This window comes from Ochotona princeps, chromosome 7 (genome assembly GCF_030435755.1).
Source record: "Ochotona princeps isolate mOchPri1 chromosome 7, mOchPri1.hap1, whole genome shotgun sequence".
Taxonomy (NCBI): Eukaryota; Metazoa; Chordata; class Mammalia; order Lagomorpha; family Ochotonidae; genus Ochotona; species Ochotona princeps.
The window spans coordinates 10305154-10333009 of record NC_080838.1 but is presented as its reverse complement, the minus strand read 5'-3'; the positions used below and the strand labels follow the sequence as shown (position 1 = coordinate 10333009).

Genomic DNA, 27856 nt, shown 5'->3' with positions numbered 1-27856 from the left:
TGAATACTTGAGTCATCATGCAGGATCTCAGAATGTGTTTAGCAGGAAACTGGAACATGGAATGCAGCTGAGACTCAAACCAAGGAAACCCAGGTAGATTATGGAAGCCCAACTCATGTTGTAACCACAAGGCCAAGCATTTTCTTCCCTAGACTGCCCAAGATCACCATCGTTTCTGACAATGAACCCAGCTAGTCCCTCACCTCTGCAGTCAGGCTTTCAGCTGCATTGGCCAATTCTCCTTGAGGTCAGACATAAGTACTTTGCCTAGCCCACAGTCCCATACCAGTTGTCCCTCCCAACTCTAGTTTGTACCCTCCAGGAGCCACTGTACAGCACCAAAGCATCAAACAACATGGACGCCACTGTGCTAACATATTTCCTATCATAAGGAACCTCAAAGACTGGCTGCATTTAAGACAAGGGCTTGGGCTGCTCATTAGAGTATCGGATCTTTGTTCTATCTTTTCCTTCAGGGGCTGACACTGTGGCACTGTGGGTTAAGCTGCTCCTTTTAACACTGGCATCCCCTATCCTAGTGCTGGTTCAAGTCCTGGCTGCTCAACTTCTGATCCAGTTTCCTGGTAATTTGCCTGGAAGAGCAGCAGCAGGTGGTTCAAACACTTGGGCCCAGCCACTCACGTGGCAGATCCAATCAGAGGTCCTGGCTCCTGGCTTTAGGCTGGTCCATACTCAGAAGTTGTCACCATTTTTGGAGCGAACCACTTCATGGGCACATTCTCATACCCTCTTTGTCACAGTTTAAATCATAAATAAATCTTGAAAAGCAAGCTAAAAACAAGTAACTCATCCCCGAGACCTCTAGGATGGTGACTGCGTAGGTGGGTCTTCCCTTTTGTACTTTTCAAAGGCCTACCCTTCAAGTCAAACTAAGTGCCTTTCAGCTTCCTGGGCTTTCTTTGTACATCTAATTGAGTGGATTTAGCAATTTTTATGGGCAGGGTCAAATCATTCTCAAGCTAAGAGAGCACTAGGTGAGCAGGTTCTGTGAGGTCAACATTGTGCCTTGTGGCTCAGGGATTAAGCCCTCTGCCTGCAACTCGACATCCATATGAGTACCAGCTTCAGTCTTAGCTGCTATACTTCCAATACAACTCCCTGCTAATGTACTGGGGGAAAGGAGCAAAAGATGGCCCAAGTTTTTGGGCCTCTGTCACACACTGGGGAGACCTGGAGGGAGTTCTTGTCTCATGGGTTTGGCTGGATTTAGACCAAACATTCATGGCCATTTTGAAAATAAACCCACAGATGGAAGATTTCTGTCTCTTCTTTGTCACTCTGCCTTTCAACCAGTTAACATCAGTCTTTGTAACAAAACAAGTTGAAGAGTTAGCAGTTCCCAGCTTTGAAAGAGGAAGACCACTTTCCCAATGGCTCGAGCTTGATAGACAGTCTCTAAGTTTTATCAGATGTAGGAAATGAATCGCAGGAAGATAAAAATTTTAAGTAAAGCTTTAGATTAGTATCAAAAAGTGGAAGAGGTAACTTCAAGATGATAATAGTAATTTGAAAAAATGGCAAGTTCATTCTTTCAGAAAAAAATAGACTATCCAATTTTTTTTCCATTAGGGCAACAGAAATTCAAATTAGAGTTACCACTTGGAATGGCTAGCAGTTAATTATTTAGAGTACAGCAAGATAATTGTTAAATTATAATGTGCTCTTCTTGCATATTCTAAAGCCAGAGCTGTACTCTTCAAAAACTCATTTTTAATTCAATTTTCCATACATTAAAAAAAATGAGAAATGAAGACACATACATGGAGTAAGAGAGAGGAAGCTAGAGAGTGAGCCCGTCCACCTGTTGGTTAATCCCTAACATTCCTGGGAGAGAGACGGTAGAGCCTACTTGTGAAGTAGGTAGAATCTCCTTGCCTGGCTAGCTGGGTTCACATCTCAGCTCTGACATCTCCTTCTAATGGAGTCACCCCAGACAAAGTCACTTACTTCTTCTCTGACACAGTGAACTGATTCTGTTTCTAAAATTTTACTTTTCATGACACAGGGATTTCCCCTTCCCCATGGTTTTCTCCTGATTATTACAACAGCATTAGGGTGATCTGATTTTACCATGAGGATACATAACAAAAATCCTTTATACTTTGTAGATTTTGAGAGTTAAAATGAGAATATACAATAAAGTTGTTGACCTAGCAAGCACAAAGTATGTACTCAATAAATATTTTTAAGAGATGAAGGATCAGAGCATTAAGCTTTGTTTGAAAACGAATCAATATTTTCCTGTCAAACAACTGCTCTTAGCTAAGACTAAAATATATTACCTATCCATACTAGAGAATTTTGTAAGTTAAAATGGATGTTATGAAGAGTAAATGAGAAAAAATGGAGTACTTGGTATAGTGCCTGGCATCTAAATAGTGCTCAATGAATGGTAGCTACTATTATAAGAGCAGATCAACAGAACAAAGCATTTGTTTATCGCAGCTCCTTAAACGTCAATCAAACTTCACTGTTAGAAGTAATGCATGAGTTACCTTTGTAATCTCAAGCTCTGGGGTAGTGGGAAGAGAGCAGGCACATTAAAACCAAAGTAGCTCATGAAAATTTTCTGATGTACAGCTATTTTAGCACCCACATTTTTAAGCACACCATGAGTGAGGTAACTTGTCATTTGTTAAGTCTGGATGCTAGAAAGCTGAGAGTCAAATAAGTGGCTCATCTTTACAACAGCCTTGGGACATGTACCACCACAGGTGTTCAAAAATTCATGGAAAACAAAGATCATGACAAAAGCAGGTATGGACCTCCACAACTATTTTGCAACAAACATCTTTGTTTTTTCATGAATTTTTAAAGCACCTTTATATCTACTTCATATTTATCCTCATTTCTCACTGTTTTCCTTTTCCCTTTTTCTTTCTTCTGTTTTTGTTTCACTTAGCTTAAATTTCATTTTAACTCCTGGAAATCTGTGAGCTGCCTTGGATTGTTTTTTAGGAACAGCATGGGTTGCAAGCAAACACATCAACATGGGGGGATGATTCAGAACATGACTTACTGTCTATCGCATATATACTTGTCAAATTTGCTTCACAAAGTGTTATTGATTTAAAACTTAAAGATATTCTCTTTGGATAATACCAATCACTTTTATCTTACATGTCCCTGTGTCAAATCATTAAAAAAAATACCTGAGTATATTTTCTACTTCCAAGAAGCGGAATGTGGCATAGAGACAGAAACAAGTGTGAATTCCACACATACACTTCAGCAGTCACCAACTGACAGGGCACAAGCACGTGCTCCATGTTGGCACTGTCTCAGCACCTGCTGGTGAGGCAAATCCCCATGACAACACGTTTGCTGTTGGGATTTGGACTGGCAGAGTTCCCTCAATGAAAGTGCTAATGATGAAGAATCAAAAAACTTAGGTTGAAAATGCCACAGATTCAACAATGTTGAAGTTCAGCAAAACCTCAAGTAACTTGAGGCCCAGAAACTAAGACTTTTCTGTGTACAACTCACAGACAAAAAAGATACACACTATTTGTTCTCTGTCACACACATGTCCTGCTTGTACATTTTTTAAGCTCAGCCTGCCCTGTCTTTCTGAAGACCAATTTCTTGGAGAACTACATCTACTGTCCTGGTTGGGGATGCTAAAATCTATACCTTCAACTTCAGCCTCCAAGCTTCGGAATCACAATTCAACTTCCTGTCAGGCACAACTGAAAGTCTCTCAAGACACTTCAAACTCTCCTTAAACTAAGGCTCATTCCAGGCTCTTTACGTCCTGGAAAGATGCTTCTTGTATAGACTGATCCATGTTTCCCATGCTACTTGAACAGTCCGTGGATGTTTAATTTCCTCCTCTTTCCCTACTAGAATGTGATGCCAGGGCAGGGATCATTGTCTACTCTGCCCACTTAATCTTTGTCCATGATGTCCCTGGATATTTCTAGAACAGTGTCTGGCATTGAGTAGGTTGTCAATAAATGCTGAATGAATGCACTGTCTCCCCCATCCCTAGTGCTGCTGCTTCTCTGGGATTCCTAATCTCAGTAAATGGCAACTGAGAGGACAGTTGCCCCCAGTTTCTGCCTTGTCATCTCCAATGTGCAGCAGCCAACGTGAATTCCCAGACAAGCTCTCCATCCCCCAAACCACCAGCCATGTTCTGTTCTTGCTCATCTCATGTACAAATAATGGAAAGAGCCATCTGCACCCTTTCAAGTAGGTGCACTCACTATGGTCAGTGTTACAGTTCACAGTTCAGCTTACCGTCCTGCTGAGTGAGAGAATTCAGAGGCTATGTTTTACCCACAGATGATTTCAGGATGCACCTTGGAGTCCTGGACTTGGACCAACCTGCTCATCTATCTTTATTTTACAGTACCTTCCAGCTCACACTTCACACAGAGGTGACAGAAATCTGTTTCTAGTGTCCCTGCCAACAGCCTGTCCTATCAACACCCCAACCTACCCCTCCCTCCCCTACCTTCACACTACTGCCAGTTCCAATCATTTAAGATTCAGTCTCGGGATCAATTCTCTGAGAAGTTTTCTCTAACTTTCCAGGGGAGCCTAAATGTCATGGCTCTGTGTGTTTCCATAGCAACCAAATAAAGGGATATCAAAAATCTGGGCAAACAGTTGCCATTAACACTAAAGCCTTGTGCTTATGTAAGGAGGAAAAGAATGTTCAAGAAAACCATCCTTATAACCTTCTGGGTGGGTATGTATTTAATCTCTTACAGGAAATACTTTGGAAGGATAAAATTACCTCCTTCCTAATTTATGGTGAAGGGGAAAAATTCCAGAAAACCTCAATTTCACCTTTAAAATGTTCCCTGAGAAAACTGTGAGCCATACCAGTCATTGCTTTTCAGCTCCTGAGGCAGCAGGTACTGGAGCAGCGATAATGGACTTGGATTCCCATGAATTTCTTGTACATTAGTTATGTGAAAATGAGGATCTGTGTCTTACATTGCTAACCCAAGTCATCCAATAAATGTACATTTAATTTATGTAAATGTAATAGTCATATTTATATAATTCATATATAATACATTATTTTCTTAATTCTGTATTTCCAGCTAAAGGAGACAGCTATATTTGAATTATTATATAATCTTACTGTGATTTAGCCTTTATCCACTAAATTGGAGGGAGAGAAAGAGATAGAACAACTGACTGACCAACCTCCAATTTACTGATTCACTTCCCAAACGTCCACAGCAGGTAGAGGTGAACCAGGCTAAAGCCAACAGTATAGATTTCAATTTCGGTCTTCCATATAGGCGGCAGGGACCCAATGCTTGAGCTAACAGCTGCTACTTCCTAGGATGTGTATTAGCAAGAAGTTGGATTCAGAGTGGAAGATGGACTTGAACTTGGGCACTAGGATACGGGATGTGGACATTGCAAAAGGCATTCTAACAGCTGTGACAAATGCCTGCCCTAGATTTCTCCATTTCTACTCACACTTATCCATCTCCCTTTCTCCCAACACACACATCTCTCAGGTGCTCACACATTTGCTTACTCTTCTTTCTAGCTCAGAAGTATGCACACATGCTGTACTGAATGGGACAACACAGGTTTATGATATAGTGGGACACTGTTTCCTCTAGACCCGTTCAGTTTACTCAGGAATTTTAGGGAAACAAAGAAAATGAACTATCCATCAGTCATTACATTTCCTTAAAATATCTGGAGAAATAATAATAAGCAATACACTTACACATCTCTGACTTGTGTGTTGTGGCCTACATGTGGAAGGAATGAGGTACATGTTCACAGGCTTGCTTGCCTTAAAATATTGCATATTTGAAAGAACCCAAGATTGATCCACAATTATGTCTTTAAAACAGTTTAAGAAATAGGCTTTGAAGTGTCTTCCTCCCATGGCAACATATAATTGTGGAGACTGACATAGGAGCTGCCTGACTTTACCAGGGTGGGGACTCACCAGACTAAAGAGTTGGCTTTCCAAAACAGAAGTCTAGGTGACTTAACATGCTAATGAACTCTCCTGCTCTTTTGCAGCCTTATAATCACTCAGTGATTTGTGTGAGTCCTATTTTTCAGCCACAGGTTATAAACTAAGTATCCACAAAGAAAATTAGGTTATAAAATAGCATGGGCCGAATTCATTCAACTCTATTCACTGAGAGATCATCAAGTAAAATACACAGATGAGATGAAACTAATGGCATTCTACAGTTGGAAAGAGACTGAGAAAATGATGACTCAGGTGAGAATTAGAAATTGTAGATTAGAGCTGAAATGCCTACACAAATTCTTGAGCTAAGTCCATCTGATACCTTACTGAACTAGGGGAAGCCATTTAACCTTAACTGCTCTTAATTCACGTTAGAGTCATGCAAGCTTTTTTTCAGTGTATACCAAGAATCTGCAGCCTTGCTAAGGTTTGGGGAGAAGACCTTGAGAAGACCTGAGAAGACCTCCCAATAGACTTCTAATAGAAATTAAAAGTCCAGTGAGTGGACTTATTTTTTTCTCAATTGTTATTTTCTCATTATTTTCTCAATTGTTCAACTCCCAGTGGCTCACTGTGGGAGTTCCAAAAAATCCATCCACACCGGAAGCATCATCTCCAGGCAATCTTCACAGCCCTTCCCTCCATCTGCTTTCCATACACGCCTTAGGAGAACGGTTAGCCCAGAGGGATTTTATCACCTTAAAAGGTAGCCACAGGGACAAAAGACATATGTATCAGGAAGATGAGAGCCGAAGAGGGAAGACCCAGAGTGCAATATATCATTTGCATGATGTCTCTGCAGAGACCTAGTCAGGGAATTTCTGCATTTGTTCTAAGAGAGTAAAACGCGACCTAATGTGTTGATATCTCTTGACAACTTATAAAATCTCACGTTATTTTCGTGTGATGTTTATAGCAATAATCAGGTATGGTGATAATACTTTTCCCTTTCACTGACAAACAGGATGAAACCCAGAAGAGTTTTAAAAAGCTTTAGTTTTGGAAAGTAAAACAAGGCTTTCTAACTTTCAGTTCAGTCTAATTTCCACAACTTAGACTTCTAAAAAAATTTTAAGTTAAGAAAAAAGCTTCATTATTCCTCACCCACCCTTTCCCTCACCAATACTTTTTTTTTTTTAAGACAGAAAGGTCCCTAAATTCTTCAGGGAACAAAAGTGAGTTAAATTTTAAAATAAAATCATAGTATTCCATTTTCATGGAACAATACAATGGCTATTCACTGACATTACTGGCTGATAAGGCATTCTTGGAGAGCATTCTAAGTGTTTTATTGTAAATGCTTAAGAAGAAAGAAAAGAAATATATAAATATAAATATATATATATATATACACATTTCATTAAACAGAACACAAAGCACGTAATTTACACTATAAAAATAACTTGCAGTTTCCATGCACAGTTGCAGCTATGCTATTGCAGCACAGCAGGTGTTGGGGCATTCCTCCACAGCACAAAGCCTGTAGTCAACAGCCTCACTACTCCGGCTGGGCTTCTCTTCCCTTCTGCTCTCTAGTGGTCAGCTCTGTACCCGCGCTCATGGCTGGCCTGGTCTTTCAGCTTGACCTGACTCTCATTATCTTACTTCTCACATTGGGGCCCCATATTCTCCTCTTTTACAATTGAAGACAGACCTTTAGAGTATAAAAGGAAATTAACAAAACCATAAGCAAAAAAAATTCAAATAAGCACAGGAGGGGACTTCAAGATATTCATGGAACTAGAATGAAAAGTCAGTGCTGTTGACTTTACCTGGACAATAAGATGCTGGACTCTATGCCTGGTATATGTTTGCAAACAAAGAATCTTGACTTAATTTAAACTGTAATACTGCAACAAGGTGGAGGAATCCACCATGGGGGGAGGGCACAGGGAGGGGTTGGGGGAATCCCAGAGCCTATGAAACTGTGTCACATAATGCAATGTAATTAATAAAAAAAAAGTCAGTGCATTCTGATCAAACAAAATTTTGTGCAAGTATGAATATATATGCACAAACACCTATGTACAAATATATGCAATCATGTACACACTTGCTAAAGATAACAAATGATATCTCCTCAGTGCTGGGGCTACTTCCTTCACCTTGACCAAGTAAGCATAAGTAGACCAACATATAAAGGTAGGACATTCATGGACTTTACAACTTATTTCATAAAACAGACACGAAAGAAGTTTAACATCGAGACTTCACTAGGTTCTAGTTTCTGAATCATTAGGCTTTGGTGTGGACCTAAGTTTGATTCTAAATAGCTTCATTTGAGAAATGGGAATAAAAATAATACTCATATCCCATAATTTTGTGATGTGACTACTCAAAGTATGTACGGTGTTATAAAAATGCTGTCCTACTAATTTAATAGCTATATTTCTCCCATAGCTATACATTTTTCACATATATATTCCCATTTACAATAGATACAAAATATGAAAATACAAAACATAAAAAGGCTTTTACTCTCAGTAAGTTAATATTTTTCAACTGTTTTTCTTTTTGTTTATTAATTTATTTTTTTTATTTTCAACCTTGTATCATTCAGGTGAACACTAAGAGACATGCCTAAATGCATAGGGAATGAATGATTCAACAAAGGCCTTCAAAAGCATTCATCAAATGATTGACGGCTCTTCAACGAAAGGACTTACATGCATCCACATTTAGGCTTTTCCTATTTAGTTACACCAAGTTACAAAACAACTCTTTTCTCAAGCACTTCCATAGATACTATTTAAAGCAAGAAAAGCTAAGGCACAACTTTAAGGAAGTCTTTTGCTTTCGGAAGCAGAGAAAGGCAGGAGTGGATATTTGGTCTAGTGACTAGGTTACTAGTTGAGATGCTCACATTCTATGGGATGTGCTTGGATCTGAGCTCCCGCTTCACTCCCTATTCTAGCATCCTGCTAATGTATATCCTGGAAGGCAGAAGATGGCTCAAGTACTCGGGGCCTTGTAACTCACCTACGAAAACCAAACTGAATAGTTCCTGACTTCTGACTTGGAACAGACTCCGACCTGGCTATTGGGTATTTTTGGGGACTGAACTAACCAGATGGCAGCTCTCTGTGTCTCTCAAATAAATAACCAAAAAAATGAATGTTAAAAAAAGAAAAATGAAGTAGAGAAGGGCTGATTCTGCAAATAGCTCCAGTGGGAGGTGACACATCTGGCCTGTGTCTGATACCAATGAATTTCTTACAGGTGAAGACAGAAGAAGTGAAAAACTACTTCTCTAAAAGAGGTATTTATGTGGACAGAAGCAAAAACTGGCCTCAATAAATAAAGTAAACGTCAGTCCATTGTTTTTGTTTAATATATGAATCTTGAAGCTTTCGGCAAGAGTAAAGGTAGGACACAGAGACAGGGAATTTGAAGTCTCTGTAGAGAGCGCACTCAAAGCAGAAGACTGATATCAATAGTAACATTTTTCAATTGCCAAAAACCTCCAATCACAAACGCCAAAAGGGCAGACTTGTACTAATAAAAATGTTATTCTAAATCATGCAAATTAAATTGACAATACAATCATTTTTTTTGAAATTTCACTTAAAAACAGAGATGGCAAAAACAAGTCCCTCCTGGGGTCATTTCTGCTCACAATTTTGAATTTTGCATATTCAATCCTATCTAGTGGAAAACCACCACACACTTACACGATAAGGCATGATTACAATTTATCACTAAGAGATTATATCAAATATACTGCTGGGGAATTTCCCAACCGCACAGTAGCATTAGCTGTGTGCTTGAACTACCCATTAGCAGAAAAAGGAAAGAAAGGGAGAAAGGTTTCCAAGGAAACCCACATGGACAATTACCTTCCACTGCTCTTTTGAAGAAAACTTTGCAGCTGCCACAGGTTACTACCCCATAGTGACATCCTGACGCCTCATCCCCACACACCAAACAGATTTTGGAAGGTCTCGAGGATCCAGTAGAAACACTTCGCAAAGTAGAGCTGGGGAAAGAAATTAAGATTTCAGTGACTACACAGTAATGGCACATTTCACACACTGTAGAGCTTAGTGCAACATTTTCCTGTCATCACGGCTCCATGAACGAACCCAGAACGTAGAGGTCACAGTTGACATGTCTTCAGAAACAGAGGGTAAAACTACCGCTGCAATGCTGCTCTCAAGCATGCTGGACTGGGAAATAAACAACCACATTTAAAACTTTCCCTTACGTCTCCTCTTTTGGAGAAAATTTATCAAAATAGCAAACAAACAAACAAAAAACCAACCCACATGATTTGCATTCTAAACAGAGAGGAGACAATTCTTGAACCAAGGCATCGTGGAACTACTTCCTATTTTTTTTTTTTTTTTTTGGCATCAAAGATCTATTACAACACTTCCCAACATCCCTTAGTCAGACTCAGATTATAAATCTCAATTACACCAGGATTAAATAAAATTGGCCTTTCTACAACAGTCCATTGATCAAAAAAAAAAAAAAAAAAAAAAGAAAAAGAAAAAAAGAAAAAATGAGCTGCCTTGACTGCCTGCCATTTTATCCCTCTAAGCTTCTGCATGCTTGTTTTTATGTTCCCTTATACAATTATGGTTGGATTACTTCATTTTTTTCTGACTATTGTAAAGGAGTATAGTCAATACTGAGGCTAGGCGTCATATACAGCGATCACATCAGGTATATTTTTTGGCAAGAAACTGAGGGCTCTGCACGACAACTTCTAGGAATGAAATAATCCTTTAAACAATAATCTGAAATTTAGTTTTTAAAGGAAACTTCTCAAGGTATTTTTTCCTGCATTATCTACCAGTGTGCTCTGAGAAAAAAAATGTTTTATTTTTAATAAAGTAGAATTCAGTGACAAAAGATGATGTTTTCCATTCATAGCCCATGAGCATTTACTGTATATTAACACATGGATCCTGTGTGAAATTCTGAGGAAATAAACATTAAAGAATGTGGTCTCTGCCCTCAAAAATAGATGTTTATGGTAAGAGCTATGGTGTAGGGTAATGTGGGGACCTGGTAAGTTTAGCCTTCCATTCTGGGAAGGGCAGGAAAGCAGGAGTAAGAAAACACTGGCCCCACATCGACAGCACAGTGCAATGAAGGGAAAGGAGCAAAGTAGACTGTGTAGTGGGTCAGAGAAATGCAAACTCCCATATGCAGAGAACTCTGGGTAGAGATGCTAGATGTCATGGCCATCACCTTGCTGTCAAAGCACTTGTCGTCTAACGAAACAGTAGGCATGTGGCCAAGAGACCCAAGAAAATAGCCCGAAAGCCTCAAGTGGTTACGCCAGGGTGATGAATCCTCAGTTTTACATATGAACCCAAAAACAATGATATCACATCGATAAAAGAAACAAAAACAAAAAACCATATTCGATTTTGGCACTATACTCAAAACAAACCCATGAAGGAACCTACAGTTTGGCTGCTCGGGGCACTGTAGCATGACTGACTTTTAAGAAAATGACTTCTTAAATCAAGGGCTCCAACAATATTCTCCCAAGCCGTTTCTCCCTCTGAGAAATGAGCTCTTCATTATTTTTATTAGTGTCCTTTGACTTCTTTATGGCATTCAAAACATTCCACTTCAGCACCAGTAACTTTTTTAACATACAAGCCAGTAAAACTCAACCCATATTGTCTCACTCATCCTTCACTTCACCAATGAATCTGATGATTTTGTAAATATTTATGATATAATTTAAAACTGTCATGAATATGTAATTGGCTTTTCACAACTACAAGCATACATGAGATCTTTCTGTGGGCTGGGTGTTGGTCCCAGTGCTTAATGGCTTCTTAGCTTCAGTCTCTGGAACTCTCCCCTTTTCCAATCCAATTTGTTTTCTCAGTGATCTCATTCAGTGTCTGGCTTCAAATCAAATGTCATCAATACACCAGGGACTCCCTGAAGTTTCTCCCTAACCCAGGTCCCTCTCTGGCATTGCAGACCTATTTAGCATCTTGGATATCCAACACACACCTCAAACTTCACATACTCAAAATTGGCTGGAGTTCATATTGTGGTACAACAGAGCATGTTAAGCCATCATCTGTGATACCAGTTTGAGTCTTGGTTGCTCTGCTTCTGATCCAAGCATCTGTTTATGTGCTTGGGAAAGCACAAACAGCCCAAGTTCTTGGACCCCTGTAAGCCATTTGGGAAGCCTGGATAAAAACTCCTGGCTCCTGCCTGCTGCTGGTGGAGTCATTTGGGGAGTGAACCAGAGGAAGGAAGATATCGCTCGCCCGCTCTCTCTCTCTCTTTCATAACTCTGCGTTTCAAACAAACAATGAAGTCTTAAAATGAACAAACAAAATACTTGGTTGATCTTTTCCCTGACTCCAGACCTCTTATCTCACACAATCTCTCCTATCTCTTCATGGAAAATATTATAGGTTGAACTGTGATTTCCCCCAAAATTCACAGGTTGAAGCCCTAGCCCCTAACACCTCAGCCTGTGATTCTGTAGGGTTGTTGATGGAGTACTGAGTTCAGATGAGGCCATAGTAGCCTGGGCAGGAAAGACTCCTAATTCAATATGACTTGTGTCTTTCATACAAAGAGAACGCCATGCATAAATGAAAGCAGACGGTAGGGGATATTTCTACAGGTCATAAAAGCCAGAAGTTGACAGAAAGCCTGCTGAAGTTAGGAGAAAGGCCTGGAACAGATCTTTCCCTGACAGTTTTGAAAGGAACCAATGCTGTGATACCTTGACAATGGCCTCCCAGCCTTCAAAACTGTGAGACAATCGAATTGTCAATAGTTTAAGGTGCTTAATCTGTGCTTCCGTGCACTCCACCTCCTTTACTAAAGCTGCACCATTGCAGTCTCAATGACCACACAGGCAACTGTGGTCTGGGAAGATTGACGCACAGATCCAAAAGTGAGCAATTCACAAATTTTAAATTGCTGTTGTGAACAACATGATGAAATCCCACACAGTGCCAGTAGGGATGTGAATCCTCCATGGTCCAGGATATCCATGCAGTGTGTGTGTGTGTGTGTGTGTGTGTGTGTGTGTGTACCTCCTGCATGAGCAATGTGGTGAGAATTACACAAACCACATTCATAGCACTTAAAAATTACTCATTCATCTATTTGAAAGGCAGCACAATAAACAGGTGGAGCATAGATGGAGACAGAGGAGAAGAAAAGCAGAAATTAATCTTCCTTCCCTAAGTTCAAACCCAGATATAACATCTAAGACTGGGTCAGGCCAAAGACAGGAGCCATGATCTCTATCTGGGTCTCAGGCAATAGACAGCAGGGGGTCTCTGATTTGCATCATCATCTCCTGCCTTCCCAGGGGCATTAGTAGGAAGCTGGATCAGAAGCAACTAGGATTTGAACGGTGCTCTTATCTGAGCTACTGCCATTGCAAGTGGCCACTTGACCTGTGTCCTGATGCCAACCAGCCCTCAGTTTTTATTACAGTATATTATTGTAATTTTTCTATTTTCTTATGAGTTACCGCTGAAAAAGCTTTGCTATACCTACTTCATAAATTAAACCTTATAATAGGAATGTGTGTATGAGACAAAACAGTTTTCACAGGATTTGTACTTTCATGTGTTCAGTTAACTACTGACCACTTTGTGGTTCTCAGCCTACCAGTAGTCTTAAAATGAATTCCCCAGACACAAAGGAGCTCCAAAATGCTAAATGGAAACTCAAGGAATAAGTCACAAGTTTTAAATAGTGTTGTTATGAATTGCATGATGAAATCTGGTGCTATTTTGCTGTATCACTTCTCTGCATCCCAAGGTTGGCAATATCCCAGCTCTCTGCTAAATCCTGATGGTTCACCATGACTTCTCTTCTTCTAGTTCCTTTTCCAGTGACTGACAGCTGGATCTAATGATAAAGATATTTGGCTCTATTACTTTCACGCACAGAGATCTTTAGCCCCCTATTGCACGAAATCATAAATGCATTATATAGAGGGATATTTCAGTTCTTTGTCCTGTACCCAACTGTCTCCCACACTGTCACCCCATGATGTTCAGCCTTACACTCGTGCACATTCCAGCATCCCTTCTGTAGTGTTCTTTCCGGTCAACATTTATGCAACCTAGCACTTCCTTTCCCCGATCACCATGTTTAGAAATTCTATTCATCCTTCAAGTGCCCGTTCTCTTGCTCTTAACTCCTCAAAATTCTACTACCCTCTCTGCTTCAACAGTTACACTCTTTGCTCCTGTATTAGGGACCTGCATGCTTACCCTGATCTCTTAAAGGCAGAAGTCTTATTGGATGGTTCTCTGTGGCATGCCCCTGCCATCAGTCCAGTGTTGAGACCATATATCGAGTAAGTGAAATCACATACCTAATCTCACGACAGTGAGACACAGCATTACAAAAAGCAATTTTACATAAAGTAAATTAATGAGGGCAAGGTTATAGGTTCAATTCCCTTATGGTTCATTTAGCTTCACATAGAGAGGAAAACAGAGAGCCACTGACTGTTCTCAGAAAGCTCAATCAACCATCTCACAAACACAAGCCTATTAACACAAATGACAAAAACGACTAAGTGTGGATGGTCTCTATTGATACCTTATCATGTGGTTAACTTTGAAACCCTTAGCTAGCACAGGGCTGGGAGACCATATGTACGCAATTTTAGGAGAACATTTCTACATTTTACACTACTGGGGAGGAAGGACGAAAGCAAAGTAGGAGGAAAGGAGAGGGATGGCAGATATTGAACTCACCATCCACACAGAACGTTACCAAAATATTTAGCAAATTATGTTAGAATTCATCTCTCCAGAGAATGATCTATTTCTCAAACTTATACATAGGAAGTGATGCCCCAACAGTAGGGCAAAACGTACAGGGGTTGAAGACCAGACCAGAGGTTCATTAAGGAGGCCCAGGTTCTAGTTCCAGCTGAGCCATTAACTGGAAAGACCTTAACACCAAAATCACTGTGTTTTCTGGGCCATAATTCTCAGCTTACGGTAACAAAGATGAATAAATGATCTCTATGATCATTTCTCTATGATCTATTTCAGAATATTTTTAAGATACAGACAAGTATTAAAGATAACTGTCACGATTAAGTATAATTTAAATTGAGTTTCAAGTTCAAATGACACAAGTAAATCAATATTTGATCTGGATCAAATATCACAAATACCAAAATTTATTGTTTCCAGGTCAGTCAATTATATGTCACTTAAGATCTTACATCTGCACAATCATTTCTACATTGATTTTGGCTAAAATTTCTGTGGGAACACATGTATTAAAATGTTATACACACCCAGAAATCATTTTAATATCTCAAAATTGTCATTTCATTCTTATAAAAGAAACACTGTTCATAGGAAGAAGTTTATCACTATAAGAAGGATTTTATACAAATGCCAAAGCATTATAAAGTAGAAATGAATAGACATTCTATTTCCATTAAGAAAGACCGTGTCTTTCCAAAAGAAACATAACAAAGCTGCATTTGCTTTTAGTGGCAAGTATAACAGTTGCAATGGCTCAAGAAAGAGAGTGAGAAGATGAATCAAAGTTCATGCCGATTTTGATAACAACTGGGAGTGGCTGAGTTGGTTGATCATCAAAAACACTTAATGGTATTTCCCCTCCAAAAGGGGTATGTGTTTAAGGAGAAGCAAAATGAAACTGCACAAAAACAATCATTTTAGTGATAAAAAAAATGAGGAAATTGGCTCGCTGTGAATTCATAATGAAGCATGTCATTCCAGCAATTGCCATGTGTAAAACTGCCCTTCTCATCTTTGCAGTAATCACATAACAAAACAGCAGTGATGGATCTACTTTCAGAGAGCTGAAAGTTTTAACACAGAAAAAATCCTTTTCTCATTTCTTAAACTTGACTTGAACTGAACACACCCATCTTTTGTATTATGATGTAACTAGTCGTTGCCTGTTGCATCTGGAGGTTATCTAACAAACTCCCGTATCAGCATTGCTACTTCCTCACCTAAATGTGCACAAGTATTTAAATCAGTCATCAGGATATTTATCAAAAGCCTATTATGGGCCCCACTGTTCTAGGCAGTCAACACAACACAAAACAAAAAGCAGGCAAACAGGCAGGCATATGAGCAGTCATTAAGATATGACTCAGGAAAGAATCTTGATTGAATTTGAACTGTAATACTGCATCAAGGTGGAGGAATCCACCAGGGGGGAGGAGCGTGGGGAGGGGTGGGGGATTCCCAGAGCCTATGAAACTGTCACATAATGCAAAATAATTAATAAAAAAAAAAAAAAGATATGACTCAGAATCCCTGTACCTACAAAACTGATTTGTAGAAAATAATAGGTAAATAAAAAGAACAACAAAAAATCTTTCGAGTCAGTCAGCATTGTGGTATACTGGGCTAAGCTGCCACCTGCTATGCTGGCATCCACATAGGCATCGTTTGCTGTTCCACTTCCAGATCCCTGCTAATGTGCCTGAGAAAGCAGGAGAGGATGACCCCAGTGCTTAGGCCCCTGCATCAGGTTGAAGATCTGAGAGAATCTCTTGGATTTGGACCGGCTTAGCTCTGGCCACTGTGGCTGTGTGGTAAGTGAACCAGTGGATAGAAGATTTCTCTTCCTGTCTCTATCACCTTCTCTGTAAGTCTACCTTTCAAAAAACCAATAAATCTCTAGTTAAGCATGTTCAAATCCGGCTGAAGCAGGGACAAGGGAAACTTACAAGATAGCACTTGGGAAACCTACATTCCATGTCAGAATGCCTGGGGTGGAATCCTGAATCTATTGCCAATTCCAGCTTTCTGCTAACATGCCTCCTGAGGGCCAGCAGGGACTGGCTCATGTATTTGGATCTCTCTCACTCACACATAGACCTGGATTGAGTTTCTATCTTCTGGCTTCAGTCTGATCTAATCCTGGCTAATGGGGTTTCAGGGAAAGTGAACCAGAGGATGTGAGATTTCTCTCTCTGTCTCTTCTGCTTCTCCTTCAAATAAGTAAATAAAATTGTAAAAATCAGGAAGGAGTTCTACTATTATTAGTCAGAAACAGATAAAAGAGAGGTACATAAATAATTTTTGATAATGGTAAGTACTAGGGAGAAATGATTGGGGTGAGATCGGATGGGTATCATTCTTTAGATAAGGTAGCCAAAGAAGGCCTCTTTTGGGGAAACTGAGATCACAAAGTAGCCAGCCATCAGAAAATGCCCAAACAAGGTGCAGAACAAGCGCAAAGGCCATGGGACAGGAGTAACTATGACACTTTCCAGGAGCCAGAATGAGGGCAGCTGGAGGAAAGGGCAGATGAGAGGGTGGCACCATGGGAGGCCCACCCAGGGAGGGCTGGATCATGTGGGTAGTGAAGCCCACATGCTTGTGATGTGACCACTGGAATGTATGTGGAGAATCATAGCTAAAATGAGTAGTAAGTAGTAATGGCAGTGAGCAGTGGGTGATTCAGGCATTCCTTTTGAAGCAGCTTGAATTAGTAAGATATGCAGTAAAGCTGGATGGTGGTACATGAAAGTGGGAGATACACAAAAGTGGGGGAAACGTAGGTTGGGAGTCAGGAAGAATTTGTAGGAGAGATCCGTTTATTGTAAAACGGAACGTATAGCGTGGTTCATTCAGATTTTCAGAAAGACCATATGAACGCTACTGAATGATAATCCACTCACAGGAAAGCGCTACAGATAGCTGACCTCACATTTGCATTCTGGGCCACAAGTCATCTCTAAAGAAGAAATAATAAAAGTCCTCTCTGATAGGGTTGTTACAGATTAAATCATCCAGCGCATTTAAAAACACAACTGTGTCCGACACACATACGTGTTACCTAAAGTCAAGCCATTACTAATTAGTACCACTGTCAGATTTGCAAATCTTAATGGAGGCTGCTGTAGTACTGGAATGACACACAATCTGACCTTTCTAGATTGTCTTTTTTAAAAATTGCTTTTAATTTGTATAAGCATGCATAAAAGTAGTAGGTAGCAATAAAATATACTTAAATCTCTTTATATGCTATTTCCTTTTGTTTTGAAAAGCTTATATTCAATCTGAAGTAGATCATTTGAAATTTTCCATTATTTAGGGGACTATTTTGGAGTCATTTTTGTTGTACATTTTCTTTTATGCAATTATCTCTGATGACCAGTGATCCTCTCATATTCTGAGGGATAACATAAAGTTCATCCTGTTAAATTGATGTGCTTTGTACAATCTGAACTAAACACATAGCTGAAGTTAATCTGAAACTGAGAAAAGTCAAGGACAAAAATTCCCTAGAAAGTAATCTAAAAGGAAACCGGTTTGTTTTTTGGTTTGGTTTTGCATTTCAATACATGCAGAAAAAGCATGAGATAAGATGCAACAGTCGTTCATGACAAAACAATTTAGGTATACAAAGAACACACCTCAAAATTAGAAAGGCTATGTGTTACAAAGCAACAATCAATATCATACCAAATGGGGAAAAGATCTAGAAAAGATCAAAGTGAAAATAGTTCACTTTGACCACTACTGTTTAATACAACACTAGAGATTCTGGGAAGACCAATCAGGGAAAAGAAAGAAAGAAAACGAGTTAAAATTAGAAAAGAGGAAGGCATATAATCCCCGTTTGCAGAGGACGTGAGGTTGTACATGAAAAACAAACACTCTACTACAAAGTTGTTAGAATTGATAAACCAAATCAGGAAATTTTCAGGCTACAAAATTAAAAAAAAATAGCAGCCTTTTTGTAGGCTAATGGTTAACTCACAGAAAGAGAATTCAAGAAATCCCACTCACAAATAAACGCAGGAATAAATTTAACCAAATAAGAGTAAGTCTCCATGATGAATATGATAAAATTCTGATGAAAGAAATCGTCAAGGACACAAAAATATGGAAAGATATTCATTACACACGGATCAGAGCAATCGATATCATCAAAATGTCTAGATGGAAATCTACAAAGAACCTGCATTTCTGGTTAGGGAGGAGGACAAGCTTGCTAACAAACCTGAAGAATACAAAGATAACTTAGAACAGCGGGAAGGGAACATAATTGCAGAAACCTGGAATCAAATGTGGTCGAGTCTCAATGACTAGACTGTGGTCCAGCCATGTAACAGGTGACCAAGAAAACATGATCTAAGTGTCAATTGTTGACACTGCTGCCTTTTCCAAAGGTAGTTTTTATGCAGCTGTAGGCAGCAATAAGATATGCCAGCTATTTGGGAGTGAAAAAGCACTCCACTTCTTCTTCTTTTTTTTTTTTCCTATTAAATTTCCTTCTCCAGGGAAATTGTGTCGGTCATAAGAATCACACCTGGCAGCATACGCAGAAGCTGCAGAAGATCTAACATGAACTCATCTCCCAGAACACTTTGGAACATACATGGGCCCGTCAGTGGTGATTAACAGTGACCAGCACACACTAACAAACTGCTGCCACGTTTTGTTTGCCTCGGTCATCCCAAGGCATGTGTATTTATATTGCAGCTTCAGTTACTCAGAATTCCCTGGGAAGGAATCATGAATTTTACGCTTCATGTGTCGGTCAATGCTTTTTCAGATGACTCCTACATTCTTGACTCTTTTTGAAAACAGTGACTTTGCTTTTGAAAATACTATGTATTATATGTATACATTCATCAAACCATTTAACTTGTAACCTACGCCCACCCCTCGCCTTCTGTTAGCTTCCCTTATGTTAAGATGAAAACTCAAACACTAACACTGTTGGCAGGAGACAGTGAAGCCTGACGACAGTAGACCCAGCTGTGGACCTCCAACCTGCATCGTTTTGATGTTTCTGGTTTCAGCGATTTTTTTTAAAAAGTGACATAGAATGTACTTTATCATGGCCTTTCTGAGTAACAGAATATAGTTTGTTTCATTAAAGTGAATTAATACATTATAACTTCAAATAGCCTTTTCCCTGAGTGGTTTCTCTTGCATTCAAGAAATAAAAATGTTCACTGCTCCTAGTGTTCGCTGCCCTCCAATTCACCAACACAATTCAACTCCTACTGCTGGTGCACACCGACGCAGAGGACCACAGGGGCTTTTTGGTCATCTGGTTCCCTTTCTTCTGCCTCTCTTAAATATTACCACTTTTTTTTCAAGTAAGGCAAAGGGTTACCTTTTATTACTTCAATAATTTATATCTGATAGAATTTAGAGAAGTTCATTCCAAAAATCTATAAATATTACATAGTCATTCATAGGAATGCCATGATATTTTTGCTGACCTGGCACTGCGACACGTTTCTTTTAAATCTACTCCCTGACTCTGAGCAGAATTGTTATCCCTCAAAATATTAAGAATATCATTTCAAATGACATAAAAATCCCTGTGAATGCCTATATTCATGTATTCATGGGATCAACTGAATTCCTTCTGCAACCTTTCATTGTTTCTGAATAATCACTAAGGTGTGACTCACTAGAAGTTAAAAAAAAAAGTTGAGAAAAGATTTCCCAGGAAATAAATTTATTTTCTTAGGAATAATTCTGTGATTGTGGAATAACCTGTTTTCAGGTCAGCTTGATGCTCTGAAATGATCTTTCTGTGAAGGCACAAAGAATCTATAAGGAAGATAAAAGAAATCTCTTTTGATATAGTAGCTTATACAGGGACAAACTGTCTCCCCTGATAAGAGCCTACAGTATAACTACACAGAGAAAGGAGCAACATGGTGTGACCCTGGTTCCCACGGGCAGACATCCTGCGAAGAAGGGCTGTGTCAGGGCTGACTGCCACGGAATCCCTGCAGGTGAGGCCTACCAGGAAGGGAAACACACGTGTGAACATATCAGTATCATCAGCAGGGTCATGATTTGCTGCTCTCCAAATATCCTCAGAAAGAACTTCCTTAGGGGGAAATGGTCAAGGCTTTCTTCAGAGCAGCCCTGGAGTACACACCGGGAAACTCAAGAGTACAGGGTTGCAAAGGCCCTCAGAGCTGGCCCTCCCATTTCACCCTGGTCCCCATGGTCTTCAAGATGGACGATGAATCACCATGGGAGGGCAGGGCTTGCTATATTCCCCACCTAGTTTTCTCCAGTGTCCCCTTCACAGAAAATTCTCCCTTCTACTGTTTCCCAATATGTGGGCTTTCGTGCTCCATCAGCTATTGGTGACAGAGAAGTATTCAGGGTGAAGTCCAGTACTATTTTTGCCACTGCTAGAGACCAGAGTTCCTTCCAGAATCACATCTCCACCAATTTCAGATGGTATTTAAAATATTTATTTGTTGTTGTTGTTTACTGTGGGTGTTTTCCTTGTGGGTGGCAGAAGCCCAAGTATACCATATCCTGAGTGCACAGGTACAGGAAGCTGAGCCTGCAATCAGTGTCAGGACTTGAACCCAAACTATCCCATATGAGACCTAGGCATCCCAAATGCTGGCTTAACTGCTCCCCCATCATAATGGTCCACTTTAGTCTACTTTTAAGAAGATGAAGGGAAAAAAAATCTGCCAAATAGTATGCCTTTTTTCATGTCTGTCTCCTTCACCACTGCTACTACTCTCTTATATTACCTCTATTACCAACAGAGGTGACAATATATTTGGTTCTTATTAGAGCAGATAATAAAATTATTTAAACACTTAATTTGCATTCAAAGGAGCAGTAAGTATCTGCCAGTGGTTGAAGTGGAAGACAGAAGGGCTGGTCCGGGCTCACCTTGCTTCTTTCCAGTTCCCGTGTAGTTCCTTCCTCGTTGTGTCTCTGTGGCTGCTCTGGCAGCAAGGACTAGCAAGATGGATTTCCAAAAATCCCTCTAGGCACAGCTGCCTGTTCCCTCCTTTCATCTAGGCAGCACAATGCCTTGGGCACCCAGCATACGAAAGATACAATTCTAGGTATGCATGTATGTATGTATGTATGTATATGTGTGTGTATATGTATATATGTGTGTGTGTGTATATATATATGTATATATATATAAAAATAAAATCAGCTAACAAAACACACTAAGATTAAAACTACAAATTAGTATTCCCATCCCAGGGCAGAGGAAAGGAGTCAGAGAGACAAACCACTACCTAAAATAAAGGAATAATGATACAGATAGAAAATTCTTTCAAAAATGTTTCATACTTTGCATTTTGCTTTTTTATATTTTGCAACATTGCCTATACAAAATGAGATATCTTGGAGAAGGAGCTCCAGTCCACAGGTAATTATGTTCAGTCTGCCTTTTTAATTTGGTGCAAGAAACAGAATTGCATTCTATGAAATTTTTCATTTGTGGCATCATGTTGGTGCTCAAAAAGTTTCAGGTTTTGGAATGTTTGGGAATTTGGATTTTTGGGTTACAGATGCTCAACCTGGATGCACATTAACTTCTATAATAGTTTTATATTTCTTTACCCAATCTGGCAAAGATTTATCAAACCTGCTTAAAATAGTCTTTCATCTAAGCAAGAGAAACCAAAATAAAAATTGTAAATTCAGTTAGCTCAATGCAACTTCTATTTCTTATAAATGAGATGAGAATCGTGGAGATTGCACAAAGTGCTCCTGAGAGAATGAGTTTGCATTTGAATACTTACATGCGTCTATGGCTTAAGCCTGTGGTGTATGAATGTATGTGAAAACACCCTCAGAATATTTAAATACATATTGGAATATACTGGTCCTTCAAGTAAAAAGGTACTCGTAGTTTTTCAACATTGTTAACCTAATGCCCAAATAACTTATCTTTCTCTCACATTCTTAAAAGCAAGCACAGAAGCTTTTCTCCAAAGTGTTTAAAAGTAAAGTTAGGCTTTTGCCTTTGGCACAGATTCGAGGAAAGATGAAAAAGATTTTAAAACAAGGCAAATGGCATGGATAACAAAGCAAATACAGCACTGGCCAGTGGTCAGAGTAAGCAGTTCCACTGGGGCACACCAAAAAAGGAACAGATCTTAGTGTCCCTATCACTGGTGATGGAAGATGGCAAGACCCCTGGCTTTAACTGCAACAAGGCAGGAGGCAGTGAAGTCACTCCCAACTCTTTTGCTTGAGGAAAGTCGTCCTGTCATGTGTTACTGTGGGATGAGAGCATGGCTGTCCCATAACCACTCTGATACTTACAGGCAAGCACACAAAAGAGCCTGCCCTTCTGCACCCATTGCCTGTACTGGAAAAACACCTAAAAAGAAATTTCTAAAACACCCCATTGAAATTAAATAATTTCAATGCCATAAAATTAGAATCATCAGATGTTCTGACTTGATTTCAAGGGTACTTACAAAATATCATGAAACACAGAATTAAAAGGTAAGTTTGACTTTGTGCAAAAAACCCTTTTAAATCCATGCACAGGTTTCTGATAATGCACATTTCCATAAACTTTCCGAAGACCCCTCATATGGATAGATTTCATCTGGTTTGCCCCAAGATGAACTTCTTCATTGCCATTTTCCATGAACTTATTCAAATATCATATATGTCCTCAATTAAAACTGTACCATCAACTCCTGGTTGTCATGAAAACTTTGAAATCCATGGTGAGGTTGTCTTTCTAGTGTTTGAAATAATATGTGAGTATGTGTGTATATATATATTATATATATCATACTATTTATTAGCAGGTGATTAATATAAAATATTTTCAAATTTAAGGAATGACCTGCAAACATGTCTATGCCTATGTTTATATCTAGACAAAAGTGGTCATACATTAAAGACATGGTTAGCAATATACTTTTTTAATAAAGGAAAAGAAAAAAAGCATTCAGGAATTGGGATTGCCTCTGTCTATCCCCTTAATTACTAACACTTTTAGTATATATATAATTTTCTTTTCTTATATCTTTTAACATTGTTTTTCATGATACATTGTGTGTGTGTGTGTATGTGTGTGTATGAAATCCATAAAAGAGAAGGGTGTCACTGTGGGGGTGCTGAGTTATGTCCCCAGCACTGTGAGTCACAGATCAGGAGGCAACTTGGAAGGCCCAACAGACACCTGAGAAGGAACTCAGGGCTGGGACAACAAGGTGATCAGAAAGAGAAAGAGAATGAGAATGAGAGGCAGAGAAGGCATCCAGGGCCAAGGCTAGGCAACTGGCTAGAACTGGTGAGCACAGAGACACCCAAAGTTATGGCCAAGGCAAGGTTCCAAGTTCAAAAGGCTGTCAGCAACAGGGAACTGGAGCACAGCCATCCTCCAGTGGACACAGGGTCCAGCGCCAGAGCTAGAGACAGGCAGCTGGTACAGGCTGGGTGGAGCGAGGGGAATGATGGAGATTACAATGTCAAGGGCAGGTAAACTCAGGTCTGTAGAAGCTGGCCTCACCTGAACTGGGAGTGCCAGAGCCCACTGCCGGCTGGTATGTCCTGCTTGTCCCAAGCATGTCACGTTCAGCAGAAGAGAAGCCAGTGTTCGCAGCAGGCAACAGAAAGTCAGTCACTGGGCAGAGGGTGGGGGAGATAGTTAACCGCAGGTGAGAAAGCAAACAGGGAAAAGTCAAAAAATTTTAAAATAAAATTTACTTATTCGAAAGGCGGAGTTACCCAGAGAGGAGAGACCAAAACAGAGACAGAATCTTCACCTTCCACCCACTGGCTCATTGCTAAAACGTCTCCAGCAGCCAGGCCAAGCGGAACCCAAGTGTTTCACCCAGGTCTCCCTCATGCGGGTCCAGAAATTCGTTCTGCTGCTCTATGCAGGTGCACTAGCAGCTAGATTGGAATTGGAGTGACTGAACACCACGCCCATATGGGATGTTGGAGTTGCAAAGAGCTTAGCCTGCTGCATGACAGTACTGGACCCAATATGAAAATCTTTAAAAGCATTTAGTGAGAACATCATAAACTATCCTAGTATGCTAAGTGTCTTACTGGAACTGCCATTGAAAACACAAATGACACAAATTGCAATTAATTTACAGGAGTCTTGGAAAGGTGAAAATGTACAGGTTAGTCAGAAAGTTTTCCAAAAACTGGCATGCATTTCCAAGGAAGAAGCAGAAAAATGATGCAGTTTCAAGAAAGAATCTCTGCATTCCCTATCCCCTAGGCAGAGAACTAACACTAAGGAAAGTATAGCTAAATCAAACGGACAAAGCAATAGAAACCTGCTTATAACAGTCATAGAAAGTAAAATTAAGGGGTAAGTTTATTTTGTTGCAAAAGTACTTTGAAATCCATGCTTATGAGGGGCTCCTCCAAAAGTTCATGGACAATGCCTATTATGAGAAAAAGTATTCACAGGTTTCTACTTGTTTTACAATACAGTCTTTTAATTCTACTTCCCACAATTTTTTTTAATGAATTATGTTCATCTATGTGTAAACCGGTGACATTTTTTTCTAGTAAATACAAGCATGAAATTAAAGAACACCAAAGTTTTGATGGGAGAGGCAAACCTTCCACTCGACATTTGCAGGGCAGGAAGTTAAGTTGTCGAAATCAAAAGCAAGGGTTTTTTTTGTTGTTATTACCATTATTTTTGAAATGTGAACTGTAACAGCAAAGTAGAGTTTATGAGAAAATACTAATACAGAAAATACTAATGAGAGGCCAAAGAGAGGAGAGTTTACTCTTACTATTCAAACAGCTGCTCAAAGTTAAAAGATTCAGTATAAGAATTAAACAAACGGTGTTACAGTAAAACAGGGACCGGGATTTCCTCTTTCCAATGATAGGCACAGTCCCAGCAATCGTTACTCAAAATTTAAATAGAAGACTGTGTGTCTGATAACAATAGTTACATAATAATGTTTGTTCAGCAAGTGGAACTGGCTGAAAACAGAGGGGTGGGTATGGCTAACCTTCCTTTCCCACAATTGGTAGCGGGCTGGTCCTGAGAATCAAGTGGGAATCACTGAGAAGTGTCCCACAACTTCCTACCACACGTTCAAGAGAAAAGTGGGATATCACTTCACAAAGGTATAGGGGAAGAGGACAGTTTTACTATTTTTTGGTTCATATTACAAAATAAATCATTCCCTGCTAACACATTAATACTATAACCTCATGATATATGTCTCTTAACAGCTATTGTAGGAAAACTGACAATTGTCACACTACTTAAAACATCTAATCAGATTTGTGTATTATTTCACATTCCTACTGGACATAAGTTAATGTGTATTCAGCAACTTAATAACATTTAATGCAATTTATCTCATTTGCTTTTTAGAAGAAAACATTCAATTAATAAGAGGAATTAAAATATTTATTAATAATATTATCTACTATTTAAAAATAAAATGTTAGGAGAAACATGCATACTAATAACTTCGAGGTCAGCATCACCTTATTTTTGGTAAACATGGGTATTTTTTCACAAAGAAAAGCTTCAATTATAACTGAAAAGGTTCAAGTCTTTATTCTGTAATATTAAGATAATCAAGAGTTGAACAGGATATTTGATGAGTACTTAACAAAACTGGGATGACTACAGATCATAACAAACTTAACAGATTTCCGGAACAACTAGAAGTGAGATATTCCAAGGATTCTGTCATAAAATAACGTCAAACAGGGAGAAATGTACAAATGAACAAATGCACAGTATCCAGTACACAGATTTTAAAATGTTGCCTTCAAATATGCACAGTTATTAATACGATGTTTAAAAATCAAAGCAGTAAACAACATGAGCCATCACTGTATAGAAACCAATCAACTCTTGAATCCTCATGGGTATCAGATTTTCTTATAGGTAGGTCAAGGACTATATGACTTAAAATATTATATAACTAAATCCATAACAAGTTAGTCTACATCAAAATTACTTGCTGTTTTATTTGCATTGTGAAGTTCAAAAGATTAACAGGAAGTCCAAGTTTGAAATAGCAAAGCTGATTCCAATACCCAACCCAGTACTGCTGCCAGAGTCCTCTATTGTTTGTGGCAGTAGCTGGATCAATCACAGGTCCCCATGGCCAACCCAAAGGCACAAGATGGCTTTTCACCTAGAGGACCTCACGGAAGAAGTGAGTTTCCTTCTGGGAGAATTAATGTGTTATTCTCTAAAGAGAAAGAGAAAAAATATATTCCTAGTATTCCAAGATGGAGTTCCAGGCCACCAATAACATTATTTCATTTGGGAAATATTTTTAAGGAAACATTTCAAAGGCCGTACAGAATGAAGTTTTGAAATACAAGCTATTTGTAAATTGAAGACATCTTGCATGCAGATTTCCTAAATGATGTGTGAAACGTTCAGAGGACCCTGGTCTGATTACAATAACAACATGGAAGGCTAAATATTAAGACAGAGCTGAAAGTTTAACAAAATAGCTTTCAGGTTCTAACTAATGTCTGGGTCTTCTCTTCTACCATAAACTCAATCCCTTACCCCCTCAGAAGGCTCAACCTTTCTTAGGACTTTGACAATGTTTCCATAAGAAGCTGTATGGTGAGAAACACACCATCCTTTTCAATTTAAACCTCATGATACCCACATACATAACATAGGCAGACTTCCATTTTTCATACTACCCAAGACATAGTGTATATTCTTTGAAAAAATGTCAACTACTCCACGTTTATATCCCCCTTTACAAACACCATGACCTCTAAACCAATCTAGATTTTGAACCTAACTACCATAGATTTAAAAAATTAAGACAGAATAATTGCTTGGAGAAATAGGCAAATTTCACTCTGTGTTGGTAGAAGCTATCAGAAATTATGGTAAAGCAAAAATAAAAAGTGGCTTTTTAGCCCCAAACTTAGTAGAGAAGAAAGCAGTAAATGAGAACAATTTTTCATTCCCTTTCTTCCTGTTATTTGGAAGAACTGTAACTATTCAGAAAATGCATTTTATGCCAGGCTTAGGAAAAAAGGAAATAAGACATACTAAAATTTCCTAACAATTCAAAAATAAATGTGAACAAAGCCAAGCCCAAGGTTTTCCAGGTCACAGTATCAACCAGAAGGCTTCAGAATCTACACA

The 27856-nt window shown here is 39.1% G+C and overlaps 1 protein-coding gene across 1 annotated transcript in view; it reads right to left on the bottom strand.

The window, feature by feature from the left end:
• The window catches only part of NR3C2 (nuclear receptor subfamily 3 group C member 2), a 339034-nt gene that overhangs the window by 166229 nt on the left and 144949 nt on the right, over nucleotides 1–27856 (bottom strand). Inside the window, exon 3 of the mRNA XM_058666787.1 lies at nucleotides 9823–9962. Within this exon, the coding sequence (XP_058522770.1) occupies nucleotides 9823–9962 (140 nt within the window). The remainder of the gene's footprint in view (nucleotides 1–9822; nucleotides 9963–27856) is intronic.